The following is a 14,848-nucleotide window of genomic DNA, read 5'->3' on the forward strand; positions in this document are numbered from 1 at the left end:
AAGAGCAAGGCAAAGAAATGGGCAGTTACTTCTCTGGTACTCTATTTCAGAATCTTATGCAATTTTCCAAATTATGCATAGGAGTGTGTGTTGCCTTTCACACACAGAAAACCCATCTTGCACAGTAATGACTATATTTTATATGCTAGTTACACATGATCAAGAAGTGCAAGATATTTTCAGGATTTCTCCAAGGTATTGTTGGTGACCTAATTTTTATATTGTGTATTCTGTTTCTATATACAGTAACATTGCCATGTCTAAGTTTAGAAATGTCTACAGACTGTGTCCTCTTCATTTTCTCCAATAGAATGACCAATGAGATGGATAGTGTCTTCACTCTGAGAGGGATGATGTTATTGCTTTTGTGTATATTATTACTTTTCTACAAGTGGCATTATGAACTAAGCAGATGCTGCCCATTTCACTTTGTTTGTTCATCGTGAATACTCTGTTTAAATCATTTGTAAAAGAAAATCTTAATAGTTGTTTAAAAATAATATTATGGTATAATTAGAGACTGCTCCAGCTTGTGGAGATTTTAGTAAGTTCTGATTATTATTTGACAGTTGTTTCCCCCAGGATGTAAAACTTATTGGTTGTGTCCACAGCTAATAAAACTGATACCTCTTAAGTGTTCCAGTTCCAGACAAAAATGTTTGCTGTCCCCCATAGCCAAGTTCCAGAACAAAAATGTTTGCTGTCCCCCATAGCCTAGATTTACAAACATGTCCAAAATCATACATATGGTCACATCTAATGTAGCGGTGCATTTTTGCTTGTACTTTATATCGATTATTTACATAACAGAAATTTTAAGTTTTTCATTTTTTTATTATAAAGATTATTCATATTATTAGCTTAGTTTATGGATTTACAATTAAGCTAGACACAGTTGGTTAGAATACTTAATATAACTTACTTTTATTTTGTATTATTTCTAATTTAATTTTATGTTTATTATTTAATTATAACTATTCTACATTGGAAGCTTAGTATATAGATTTAGGACTATCCTAAGCCTCCTGGGCTGGCAAACCTTATGAGATATTAGTGGGTTTATGGCCTAAAGTATATTTAAAAGCATCAATACCTAACTACAAAACAATACATTCTAAACATTATAAGTAACATAGTGCAAATGTTATATTTAATTAATTATGCTCATTACTAGGTGTATATTTTTAATTAGGATTTATGTATGACCGCAGTTTTCGATTGGTCATGGTGTGTTTGATAACTACTATCAGCTTATGTCTTCATTTTACAATTCACTCTACCAAGATTTGAAAATGTGAGTTCTAACCTTAACTGGAAAGTTGAATACATTTGCGTCTCAAACTCTTTTTTTTTGGAAAGAAAGAGTATAAATGTACATGTACCTTGAATTAACTTTTTACACATCATTCACAAGAACCAGCAGAACATTAAGCTAGCCATTTCATAAACAAGTGTTAGGTAGGTAGATCTGAGTTAATAAAACATATGAACTATATAATAAAAGAAAATGGACCAGAAATATGTTATGTTTTTCATTTTTAAAATTAGATGTTTCATTCATTCTAAAAAGTTTTTACTTTGTATTATTATTAGTAGTATCCATAAAGGAGAGTCACTATTCACTATTTAGATGTATTTTGAAACACAAGGTATTAACTGTGAATTGTTATTAATTATGTAAACGTAAGTTAAATTCCATGTGATATTCTTGATGCGTGTTTGTTTACTTACTAAAAAAAAAAAAGAGTTATTTATACTTTTACAAGTGTAAAAAATGTTTAAATAAAAAAATTAGGAACTGAAAGTACCAAAAAAATAAAAAAAACTAGGTAGGAATGAGTAGGATAACATTACAACATTTGGTGGTTTTTGACACAGTATAACCTCCAAGTGAGTGTGACCATCATTCTGCCCATTACTACTTTGTGTGCTTTTTGTAACTTTGTAATTGTTCAAGCTAAATGAAAGGTATATATAACTAGATTTCTCTGTTGTAAACTTTGTTTCAGGAAACTAGTACAGATACATGTATGTAACCAAATAACGTGACCCTAACAAAATGCACGACACCATAAGGGGTTGTTTGATGTCAAAAATCAGAAAGGAAGTTCCAATACTTAATACATTATAACTATCTGACTGGTAAGAACAACATAATAGTATCAAAATTGTTGATTTTTGAAATTTCTAAATTTGTTGAGTATTTAGAAAGGAATAGCTAGTGATAAAACTCAATTCAAGTCTATAATTGGATCAAAGTTCAAAGTAAAACGTGAAGTAGGAATGAGCGGAACAATGGCTACACCCACTTTGAGGTTGCACTATGTCAAAAACCACCAAGTATTGTAATATTATCCCACCCATTCCTACCTTGTTTCCTCACTTTTTGGTGCTCCCATTCCTACTTCCTATCTTTTTTTTTATGTTATTCCACCCATACCTACCTAGTCTCTTCACTTTTTGGTGCTCCCATTCCTACTTCCTAATATATTTTATTTTTTATACTTGTCTCATAGCTTTTTTTGGTACTAAGTCTCAAGAGTGACTGGGCTCTATGCCTTTCCTTCTTGTAGCTTTTCTTAGATCTATCTCTCGACATGTCCTGGCTTTTGCTGATATCTTTGCTATAGTTTTCTTCCACCTAGCCAGGGTGACATCCTTTTCTTTGCCCGGATTAATGGCTAAGGCTTGTTTTGCATGTTCAGCATTACTGTTTCTAACCTTACCTCTATTCTTGCAACAATGTTCTCTGCACTGGGACAAAGACTTTTCAAGGTTACCAACACAAGATTTTCTCCTTTTCTCTTGTTTTGTTTCCTTGAAAGGCATATTTTAAAAATTGCACTGTTTCAAGTACAACCTTAGATGTCAACAGGTCACATTTAGTTTGCAAACAATGCAAAGGTAAATTATACAACTCATTGTTCTTGTTTTAAATTCAGAGCATTTGAGCAAAGCCATGTTAGACTTCAGCAGTGGTAGCGTTTGACCTCATGCAGGAGACTCATGCCTCAGGTACCAACTGCTATGACAGAATTGCTTTGTCCAACACAGAACCCTCGAGTGAGATGTATGGAACTGAAAACTTTGCTTTCAAAGGTTAGATCATAGTTAGAACTTAGATCTAGAAAATCTACATAGTCCACGTTTTTTTATCTAGCTGATACAGCTGCAGGCTGATTACACAGAATGTGTGCATAAGCAATCATGCACCCACATGTGACATAAGGGTGGGTTATTACTTGGCAACTCGCAGATCATGCTCGTAATCATAGAATATGCAAAGTGGTTATTGTTATTACCAAGGTTATAAGTAAAACTAAGAAAAATAGTTTTAGCCAAGGTAATGTAATTCAATCATGTGCATTTAGATTTACATAAGGTGAAGGCAGGAGAGGGCTACGCTTTTCCAAAACTGTTAGTCAGATTAACAAATTTGTGGTTTTGTGAAATTGTGTGTTTACCGGCTTTTTCAAATGCATTGGTGGCTTGTCACTCTGAAGTTGGTGTGTATACTACTCAGCAGTGTGTGTAAAGTGCTTATAAAGTTTTGTTTACATGCTGTTTCAGGGTGTTTGATATATTAATTTGTATTGCACATACTGCACATCTGGCCCATTTCTATTATAAGTACTACCATACTTATATTTTTGTAATTTTACAATTACAACTTAACACATTAACATTATTTACGTTATGTAGAAAAATATATAATTGATATTTTAATTCATTTTGGGAGAAAAAAGCTTTTATTATTATTAATGTATTAATTTTGTTTACCTGTTCACCATCCTTATGTTCCTCTTGGTTTGATTGATCAACTAGATCTACAAGGTGCTTCATCCCATCATCATGATACATACAACTTACAGAGCTTCTCTTTTCATTGTTCTCTGTTCTTTTTTCATCACTAACACACAATTTCACTGCAATATCAGCTTCATTACTGACTTCTTGACCACAATTCATACTGTTGTGTTTTGTTGTTACTGACCAAAACAAGTCTGCTATCTGGGTGATACCAATGTAAAAATAAAATCTTAGCAGCAATAATTATTAGAGTATACAATGTATACTCACTTCAAAAATTCACAAAAATCTGCATACAGATATATTTCCTAAGACTTTTATATCAACCATTACAAAACTACATAGTAAAACTAACTAACCACACATTCAAATCCAAGAGTTTAGTCTTAAAGCAATGTTCTTATTCCAGCTAGTAAAATATTTTATTGTTGACTAAAACTGACATGTTTATAACATCCACATACAGCAAAATTTTGATTAAATAAGAACCAAAGAAATAAACTAATGTTTACTTATCAATTTTGGCACAAACTTCTGTAGTCCTTTTAATATTTTGGATTAAAATATTACATGATACATGACTGTGTGAGATATGTGGCCATCTCATGTCTTTCTACCTACTTTAGTGATACAGAAACTTTTAAAAGTTTTTATTTATTTACTTTTCACTGAGGTCCAGGAGGTCATTGAGATTGCATTGAGTTAGTTGTTTTGTTCTGTATAATAGATAAAATCTATTCTGCCCAAAAGGATATTGCAATAACATGTAACATCTGGGTTGAAATGACTGAAACTGTAATATCTTTTGCTGGCTGAATTGACATTGTCTAAATAGAACAGCCAACCAATACTATGAGAGAACAAAAGTCACAAGGTGATGCTGTCATCTGGAAAAAAATGTGATTAAATTCTACAGAGATTGATCCTGAGGGAAGAAAGCTGTGGACTGTGATTCTGTCTGCACAAGTACCCACACTGTATTTTCTGTGTTTGTCACAATAAAGAGATTGTTCATTTAATTAAATTTGTCTAAGTCTCATTATTTCACATTTTCAGGCTATCAAGCACAAAATACTTCCCTTACTTCTTGGTTAAATCTACTGGATTATCTGTCTGATACTTGTCAGGATATCAGTTTTACCTGAGAATACCAGTTAAGCAATAAAAATATTATATTCAACTGCTTTTAAAAAATTTTCATGCTTTTGTTTCATAACAAAGAATAAATTCAAATGAAAAATAAAGTCAACTTAATTACTTTGTTAAAACTATTTAAAAATATGTAGTAATATAATATACACATTCTTTACTGGAAATTTGTAATTAACTAGTATTGTACAAAATGCACTGGACCAGTATCCACCAAACTTGGCATGTACCGCAGGATCCTTTAGGATTGACATAGGGAGATAAGCATTTGGATCTGACCCCCCTACCCTATGTCTTCCCCATTTATTGAATAGGTACATCAACTAGTATAATATAATGCTCCTCTAAATTTTTCAAAACATTTACATCTACACTGACATACTTTATAATAGTTGTTTATTGTGGCCAAAATAATTTATTACATGGAAAATCCATAGAATCATCTGATCATCATTTTTTTTAATTCATTCACACATGTAGACAGTAGATCATCACTTAATGCACTGTTTTTTTTTTTCTCTGTATTAATCAACTTTCATTATTACATTATACAAATGTGATCTAGTAATGGAGTTAATAGTCCTTGTCTTGAGTGAATGTTTATTTCCATAATGAATTCAAGTTTCCAGACTAACAGATTAAAACCTTACCAATGAAAGTTGTGATCTAGTAATGGAGTTAATAGTCCTTGTCTTGAGTGAATGTTTACTTCCATAATTAATTCAAGTTTCCAGACTAACAGATTAAAACCTTACCAATGAAAGTTGTGATCTAGTAATGGAGTTAATAGTCCTTGTCTTGAGTGAATGTTTACTTCCATAATTAATTCAAGTTTCCAGACTAACAGATTAAAACCTTACCAATGAAAGTTGTGATCTAGTAATGGAGTTAATAGTTCTTGTCTTGAGTGAATGTTTCCTTCCATAATCAATTCAAGTTTCCAGACTAACAGATTAAAAAGTTATCAAAAGTAAATTGAATTCTATTCTTTCTGTCTACTAAATATAAAAACCTCACTAATTTGTATTGCTATAAATTTACCATAAGATCTCTATTTATAAGAAAATTGTCTATACATATGATAATATACAAAATCACATACAGTAACATAAAATTATTTTATACTAAAACACATTACAAAAGCTATAATACTATTTAGTAATCTTAAAACACAAATCAAAAGTTATTCTATGTGGACCCAATAAATATTACCGTATTATAGAAATATTTCTTGCATTATAAATGAGGAATCTCCTGAAGTGGTTTCAGATGATGATCTGTCCCAAAGGTCTAAAACACTGGGGAAGAAGTACTCTGTACCTTGTTTTCAAACCCTTGATATATCCAGTCTGCATATACAACAAAATCAAAAAAACAACACAGTGGATCCAACAGTCAGAACTCCTTACTCTTTCCTTTTATACTTATAAAAAAGAATGCAGAGTTTCTAGTGGGTGATCCAAGTCACTTCATCAAAGCAAAGCTATTTCATCTTGTATCAATAAAATTTTGCATTACAAAACAAGTACACTTTCCTCAACTGTTGATAAGGTGCCACACAAAAGATTAGCTAAAAAAATTCATTGTGTCCCCTTGTCCTACCATTCTCACTTGAAAGTACGAATGAAAAAGATGATGCATCAACACTACCAATTTTGTTAACAATCTTAAGCATCTCAATCAGTTCTAATTATTCTTTCTTCAAGAGAAAACAATTTTAGGAATCTTAACCTGTCCTTATATGACAACCTTTCCATCCCAGATAACATCCTATATACCATCATTTAAGGCCTCTCCAACAGTTCAATGCTCTTCCTAATGTAAAGAGACCAATACTGAACAAAGTATACCATATGAGGCATAACAGTGATTCTACAAAGAAATCACAACCTCTTCAGACTTACATTCAATGTTTCTGTAAATACAATCTAAAATCCTATTTAACTTATTACTTGCAACATCATGTTCCTCGATTGGCTTAAAAGACTGATCAACCAAAACACCAAGATCCTTTACGTCTAAAACAATGTTAAGATTATTCCCATCAAATTTTATATGTTTTAGAATTAATATGAATTTCAAACAGGTATGTCCCTCTTAAATATTAAAAGCCTTTCCTTGTTGAGATTGAACTCACACTGTCAACAAAACATGTGACTCATCCATAAGAGATCCATAATTCTCCACTCTCCCATCTTCCACATAATTTAGTGCACAAGCATCAGAGGATGTTATACAGGTTCTGCTTACCTGAGAATCAAGCATGATGTTAATGTTAGGGTAAAAAAAGTAAGAGATAGAGTATAAAATGTTATGTTAAAAAAAATTAATTTTTCATTTATAGTGTTCTACAGTTTATGCAAATCAAGTATAAAAAACTATAAGATGAAAAGAAATATTTTTATTCTTATGATAAAAACCTTTCATTCAGACTGACTCAGTAAAGGTTTTGAAAGTTCACAGACAAATCTTTAGTTGATTGAAATACGTTATTAGAAAATCTGTTTTTTGTATGTACAAAAGACTTGTTTACAAAAAGGTTGTATTTCCCACAAGTCCAGCTGACCATGAAGTCAACTTCAACTCTGGAAATGTATTTCTTTGATAAGGTATGTAGTACTCTCACTTTTTCTCTGAGTGGAACACACTGAACAGTGTTCACACCAGCACTGAATGTCTTGGCTCTAATAAGGCCAAAAGAACTGCCATTGAACAATAACACAAGTAAGTTTAACACCTTCAGGAGCTGTGAATTACAGGTTCTATTCCCTTCTGCAACTTTGATAACACTGCTCCAATTCCACTGTCACTGAGGCTTCTCCTACAGCACACTTGAGGGAATGGAATGCTTGCTCGCATTCCTCAATCCATCTGAAATGAATCTTTTTTTTTTAGTGAGAGCTGATAATAGTGAGGCAATCTTGGAGAAATTGGCCACAAACTGTTTGTTATGTAACATAAAATTAAGGAAACTGGAGACTTTTCATTTGGACACAGGATAAGGACAATTTCACACTGCTGCTATTATAGAAGGATTTTGAAGATTCCTTCTCTACCCACGCTATGACCGAGCAACTTCACTTCTGTGTACACGAATGCACATTCTCCTGGTTTCAGTTTCAAGCCTGCTTCTTTTATGTAACAGAATACCATTTTTAGGTTCTCAGCCACAAAACTGAATGTGTGACCAAACACTGACATTATCCATATAGATCAGGCACTTCTCCCATTGCAGCACCTTCAGTCTAAGCTCAAATCCTCTCAAAAGTGGCATCACACAGTGTGTGTGTGTGTTACACAGACTGAATGAAATGCCACGAAATCTGTACAAAGTATCACTCATGCTGAAGGCAGTCTTAGGTCTGTACTCATCATCCAGATGCCACATATAAACGAGACCTTTCCAATGCATCCATCTATTCATGTTAATGAAAAGGCATCAACATGAGTTACTGTATTCATCCATCTAAAAATCTATGTAGAACCTGAGAATACCTTCTTTCTTCCTGATAATGACAAAGCATTCTCTAAAGATTGTATAATCCCATCCTTTAACATCTGCTGTAATTCAACACTGGCTACTTCCCTAATGCTCCAGGATGTTTAATCAGACATGTAACAATTGATTTATTTGTTATGTGACTGTTGTTTGACCCATTTGGTCATCTGGCCTGATAAATGCATCTGCATATTCCACCAACTTGTAACTGATTTACAGTATTAAATCTAGATGGCTTTGCAATCCTCAAATGTGTTGGTAACCATGTATTTGCTTCTGGATGCAGTACAACTGACACAACACTACCAACAATTACTTTCACTTTTTTTTTTTTACCATGTCAATGACTATTTCAACTTGCAGCTGGATTACCAAGAGTCCATAACTGCAGAACAACACCAGGATTTCATAACCACCTTGACAGATAACTGGCCAAGCTAATACTGCTTGCTTTCTGGCCAGGAAACAACCTATTTCATGCTTGGGCTGTATAACTGTAACAGTTATACTGATGCACTAGACAATGTTTGTAGTAAATCATAGAAAAATCATGTAACACCACTTGTGAACATGAGGGTACTGCAACTTCCTCTCTCACATACACTTGTGTAGTCTACTGTCTTGAGCTTGATCTGGCCAACTCTCCCCTCAATTAACAGTTTGGTGGTTGTACACGACAAAGTGACTCATAAGCCCCACAGTAAGTTCATCTCAAGGATGACAATACAGGTCAGTGGTAACTACCTTCTGTAAACAATGTCTCCTAAACATAGTTAGAGCATTTACCTTTACATTCACACTGAGTTTGCTTCAATTCATCAGAATAAAATTTGAGTTGACTGGCCCAAGATTTTTTTTTTTTTGGTCTGACTGCCTGATATACCACAAGTTGTCACAGTGTTATGGCTGCTCCTGTATCAGCTAGGAACTTTCATTCTTGTACTCTGAACTGTACATATTAAGATCCATCCAACCCTGAGTAAATTTGGCTGACCAACACACTTTTTTGGTGCAAATTGTTCACTGCACTCTTACAGGTTGGTGGCCATTCCTAACTTGAGCTCCTCCAGTTTCCTGCTACTGTTGACTCTCCTTCATCAGTTGCACCATTTGACAAACCTGATAGCCTTGATAACAATGTTGCTTGGCAATGTATGGAAATATCACTCTTAATGATGACCCAACATTCCACAGACAAAGCAGATGGTTTGTTTCTCCATTCCAGGATAACACCTTAGTGGAAATATTGACAGAATAGTTTATTGCATGTGAAACATGGAAGGACCAGGATAGCCCAGTGTGGTTGAATCAAAAGAGTAGTTTGAAGTTATCAGTTTCTACAACATTGCAAAAATTAGTCTTAGTAAGGGTCAGAAGATCTCTGTTACTCAAATGATGTTACATTGTTTCACTGGGTAGCTCTTCCATAAGGATGTCAATGAAGACATCCTTGCAATCTACTGAAGCCATTATCTGTACACCTTACTGTGCAAACTACACAGATTATTCACATAAGTGGTCAAGCATTCCAATGTACCCCTCCTCTGAACCTTGAAATCATTCCAATGGATTGTTTTGTTTTCCACTGACTGTACCAAAGTCCAGAGTTGTTCTTCAATGAAGTGTTGAACAGAGTCTAGAGCTGAACTTTCTAAACTCAGAACCACATATTGCACATTTTATTCCAGAATTACACAAGTCTTTTTTATTGTACTTATTTGCAGTTATTTACCTGAAATGCTTCAGTAAATGGTTCAAATCCTCTTTTGTAGTAGCATTTAATGTCAGTGGTATGATTTGCTTTGCTTCACTTATGGAGAAATGTGACTATAGCCACATCCTCTTCATGACTTCCTGGCCATCACCATTGGCTCTTCATGGCCCCATGGTTGTCTCAACAATATATCTCCTAGCTCAGAAAGACTCACTGTTAAACAATCCATTTACTAAACTTTTCAGTGTCCATAATCTCACTTTTTGATGAGATAGCTCCTGTTGGGAGAATGACACCTTCAGGTTCTCTCTTTCTCTGATGTTCTTTGATGGCCTAGACTATAGCTGTGGTTGGGTTATCATGTCTTGGAATTCTATACAGACTTCCCCACTCACTCTCTGACTCACTAGACACCACACCATCACAACAATCTCCATCAATCTGTGTCTCCCTCACACTGACATCAATCCTCGTGGGAAAATGGTGGACAGCCATTCTGGCTGCATTAGACATTGGTGGCCTTTTTCTTGAGTTATGAACTGTAACAAGATAGAAACCATGACCTACACAGCATCAACAAAATTCCAACATCCAGGAGATGACACTTCCTAGACCTAACAATTCTCTCTGACAATAATCTTCCTTCAATGACTGATTTTCTATCATGGTCATAAGTCCTTCTACTTAAGGAAAAAAAAAACTATTTCTATGACTAAGAAACCTTTTTAAATTTAAAGGACAAAAGTTCAAGCAAAGGCCAGCACACACTTCAGCATAAATAGCAGATATACTGTAGTTATGACACAAAAATGTCCTTCTTCCTCCAACTGGTATATCCAGGTAAAACTGAATTAATTTTAAAGAAATGGGATAGGTCTGCAAAATAACAGTAGATTCGATAACAATATTTAATATAGAATAATGTTAAATCTTTGAACAAAGGAGTGTGAGAATGAATGAAATAAAGAGACTGTATACAAAGTAAAATCCAAAGTGAACAATCTTTACAGTGTGTGTACATACTTTTATGGAACAACAGACTGTCACTTTTAGTAGATTCTCTCTTAAAACTGCTTACTCTTCACCACTGTGTATCACACTGTTTAAATCCAACACTCCTTACTTTGTAAAAAAACATAATATTTACATTTCCTACACGAATGATTATTCTCATCCGAACAAAGGTGAAGCCATAACCTCAAGATATCACCCGAGGTATCACTGAAGGTAACTGCTGTCAAAATTCTTGCACTAGGTGCAGTATTATAGCAGACTTCCATGAGTAGAACAGAAAATAACAAAGGAACAAAAGCAACTAGATTTTTTTACACTCAGAGAATACTAAACAATGTATTGCATAGGGAGATGGGTTATAAACTCAATTAATTGATACAACTGATTAACTGTGAGCATAAATTACATTAATTACTATTATGTAAAATAAATTATCAATTGAAATTACATTTAAACCAATAACTGTCAAGAAAATAATCAACTGATCAAAATTGATTATTATTGTACATGTATTCCAACTATCCATGTAATAAAAATATTGGCTTTATTATTTCTAATTATTACTCTTGATTAATTCAAGGTTGTTCAGCTTTATGAATTAGTGTCACAACTAACAAAAATAATCATCTAATCGAAATTGGCATTTCCAATTATTCCAACTATTCAAGTCTCATATTATAATAATCAATTAATTGAATGTAACCAGTCAATGCACTGATTAATAAACAAATAAATTTTGCTAATCTCCCAACTCCCCTAGTGGAGGAGAGATGTCATTAAATAACTTTTGGTTGTTTGACATTAGTGATCTTTTCTAGCTTACTGTAATGACCTTTTAACTAGTCAATGATCAAGAAACCTTTCAAAAGCCATTGGCTTATTCATTATAGCTGTCCCATCCACTTAAAAAAAAAATAATTCAAATCCAGCTCTGATCATTTAGATATTTATGAAGCCCTTCTTTACATTTATTGCATCAACCACCTCTAAAAGCAACCCATTCCAAAGATAAATGACTCAGTTAGAAAAGTAGAATCTCTGATGTAAGTGTTTGGTCTTTTTCTTCATTACATTAATGATACTGATAGAGACAAAAGTTATAACTTAGTAAAGTTTGTTTGATGACATTAAACTCTTGGGTATCTATAGCTGTATTGAGAATGCTGAAGAACTCTAATTTATTTGTGCTGTATTCTGAAAACAAGAAGACACAAGTTTAAGATTTGTCCAAGTCAAGCTAGGCTTCAAAAGGTTTATTTTTCTAAAAATTTAATGCATTTATAAAATAAGTTTTCAATGGTAGTAATGGAGGCCAGAACTTTACTAAAGGTAAAGAGGAGAAACAGATTGATTTGCTGAAAAATATGGGACAGATTTGCATTACTATTATTTTTCTAAGGTGAGTCTGCAAGGACAGCCTTGAGGACCAATAATCTCTAGTCATCTCCATGTTGTGTTGTGAATGAGTTGCAGAAGCAAAAATTTGTTTGCTTATTGGGCTATCTGTGCTGTACCTCTCTACAAGCTTCAAAACCCAGTTTTTAGCATTAAGTTACCTCTGAGCCATTGAGGGGGCCAGTAATGAAGGCTGTTGCCTCACAAGTTAAAAAGTGGAATAAATGATTCCCTGAAATATAAAAATGGGGTAAATTAGACATTTGTTATCTTGAAAAAAAAGAAAGACAAGAGGTGATCTTATTGAAGTCCACAGAATTATATGCTGGATCAATAGAATTAAGGCTGTGGGATAGAGAAATATATTTTTATTTTGTTATTGTTTTATTTCCTATTCATTTATTATCCTTTCTATCAATTAGGTAGATGTAACTTCATGGTCTAACCATTAAATAAAAACCATTCCTTAGTCTTAAATGAGTTAGTTCATGAGATATAGTTAGAACAAATTACTGCTGATTGCTGCTCAATATTGGTATTGATCTTTAATAGTAGTTTAATTTTGGAATAATGCATTTTTTTTTTTTTTAGAATTAGGTTTTTTTCTTCTTCTGATTGTTTTCCTACTTCCTTTACTTATTGAAATTAATAACATTGACATTTAGTTGTATTGTTTATTAACACTTGTATCAAGTCCTGGCCAGGCAAGGATTTACTCAATTTTGTTTTTTTTGTAAGTGACAAAACTTGTATTCAACTTGTTTGAAAGCTTTATTTTGGATTTCTGTTGTTAAAGTTTAATACATTGTTTTTCGTTCAACCCTGGTTGTAGCAGTGTTTTGTTTTAGTCCATTATAAAACCTCTGATTTGATGGTATTATATTTCTAAGATAATATAGGACTAGAGTAGAAGATACAAGTTTATGATTTGGAAAACACAGAGTAGGCTCCAATTAAGACAGTTTTATTTTCCTAACAGGGTGACTGACTCACAGAATAATTGCCCTGTAGAACATTGTGGTCAGCAATTTAAACTAGGAATAGGAATCAATGATTGTTTGAAAAGTAACAGGCAGTTTTAACCTTTTAATTTTTCCAATGGTGGATAGTCAAGGGCAACCCTGAAACTGAAAGACCAAATGGTCCCTTATTGATCACGTTGTATTAGATTTTCTCATAGATGGGTGTGCAGGAACAGTCTTAATTGAATAATATGATGATCTCTTGTTATCTTTATGTTGTTAAAATGTAAAATGGTAACTATAGTTTAAGTATCTGTGCACTGTTACACTGTTATAACTATACTGTAGTACAATGTTAAACTGACTCATTACTGTGTATGCTTAACAACTATTACTAATACTATTAATACTAATTTTAATTCTTAACAGTACTAGTACTACTGCCGATACTGGTGTCACTGTCAATGTTATTGCTAGTTTAAGTGCTTAGTACTAGTTGTAGTAGCTTGCAACATTTTTATAACTACAACTTACAGTTACAAGTAATTGAAGTATAATTTAATAATATATATAATCTATATCATAAGTTTAACTCAATTTTCAGTGGCAAATTGCAATTTTTTGATACAAGTTAAATGAAAAATATTTTAAGTTACTTTAAACTCACGAGTTTTACTTGCTGATAAATATTAACTCCTGTTATAGATTTTTCGAGAAAATAAAACGTACTACTTCTTTTTTAAACTCCACTCTGCAGAATACTCCAAATTCACGAATCACCAGCACCTTAATTTAAAATCCACAGAGGGCGCTCCATAGTGCCAGGCGAAAGGTGGGTAGGTAGTATTCCCACAGGCCGTTGTATGATAACCGTTAATTTTTATTAGGTAAAACATTATACCTGTTTTTAACTTTTTACTCTGTTTTACCGAGACAATAACACATTTAATTTTTACAGTCAACAGTGTACATTCTCATTTCTTCATAAATAATTTATCTAATATATTTTATATTTAAATTTTAATTACATGAGGTTTACCTGTAATAAAGAAAAACACGAACGTAATTACATGAAGCATTTATTAAACGTTTCGGAAACTTAAAAAATTCATCTTAAGTAAACTAGAAATACAAAACAAACAAAATGTTAATTACACCAGAAATATGATATAATCTGTAATAAATAAAACGTAAACAATTTGAATACAAAAAAAGAAGAAAAAAATGAAAAGTATGCGGCGCAAATGAAATAATTAATTTAAAATAGATTTAATTCAAATGAAAAATATGTGTTACTTACAGACG

General features: G+C 32.8%; 1 protein-coding gene across 4 annotated transcripts in view; it reads right to left on the reverse strand.

The window, feature by feature from the left end:
* Positions 1 to 14,313, reverse strand: part of LOC106464357 (erythroid differentiation-related factor 1-like) — a 69,563-nt gene extending 55,250 nt beyond the window's left edge. The window contains exons 1-2 of one of the 4 annotated variants that reach the window (XM_022392046.1): positions 14,273 to 14,313; positions 3,781 to 4,011 (exon numbers count right to left, since the gene is read on the reverse strand). In XM_022392046.1, the coding sequence (XP_022247754.1) occupies positions 3,781 to 3,969 (189 nt within the window). In that variant the 5' untranslated portion in view covers positions 3,970 to 4,011; positions 14,273 to 14,313. Of the gene's footprint in view, positions 1 to 3,780; positions 4,012 to 7,096; positions 7,147 to 14,199 lie in introns of those variants that run through there. The other 3 variants (XM_022392045.1, XM_022392048.1, XM_022392047.1) reach the window with 3 other exon arrangements.
* Positions 14,314 to 14,848: the final 535 nt, after the last annotated feature.

The sequence above is a fragment of the Limulus polyphemus genome, unplaced genomic scaffold (assembly GCF_000517525.1).
Source record: "Limulus polyphemus unplaced genomic scaffold, Limulus_polyphemus-2.1.2 Scaffold1626, whole genome shotgun sequence".
Taxonomy (NCBI): domain Eukaryota; kingdom Metazoa; phylum Arthropoda; class Merostomata; order Xiphosura; family Limulidae; genus Limulus; species Limulus polyphemus.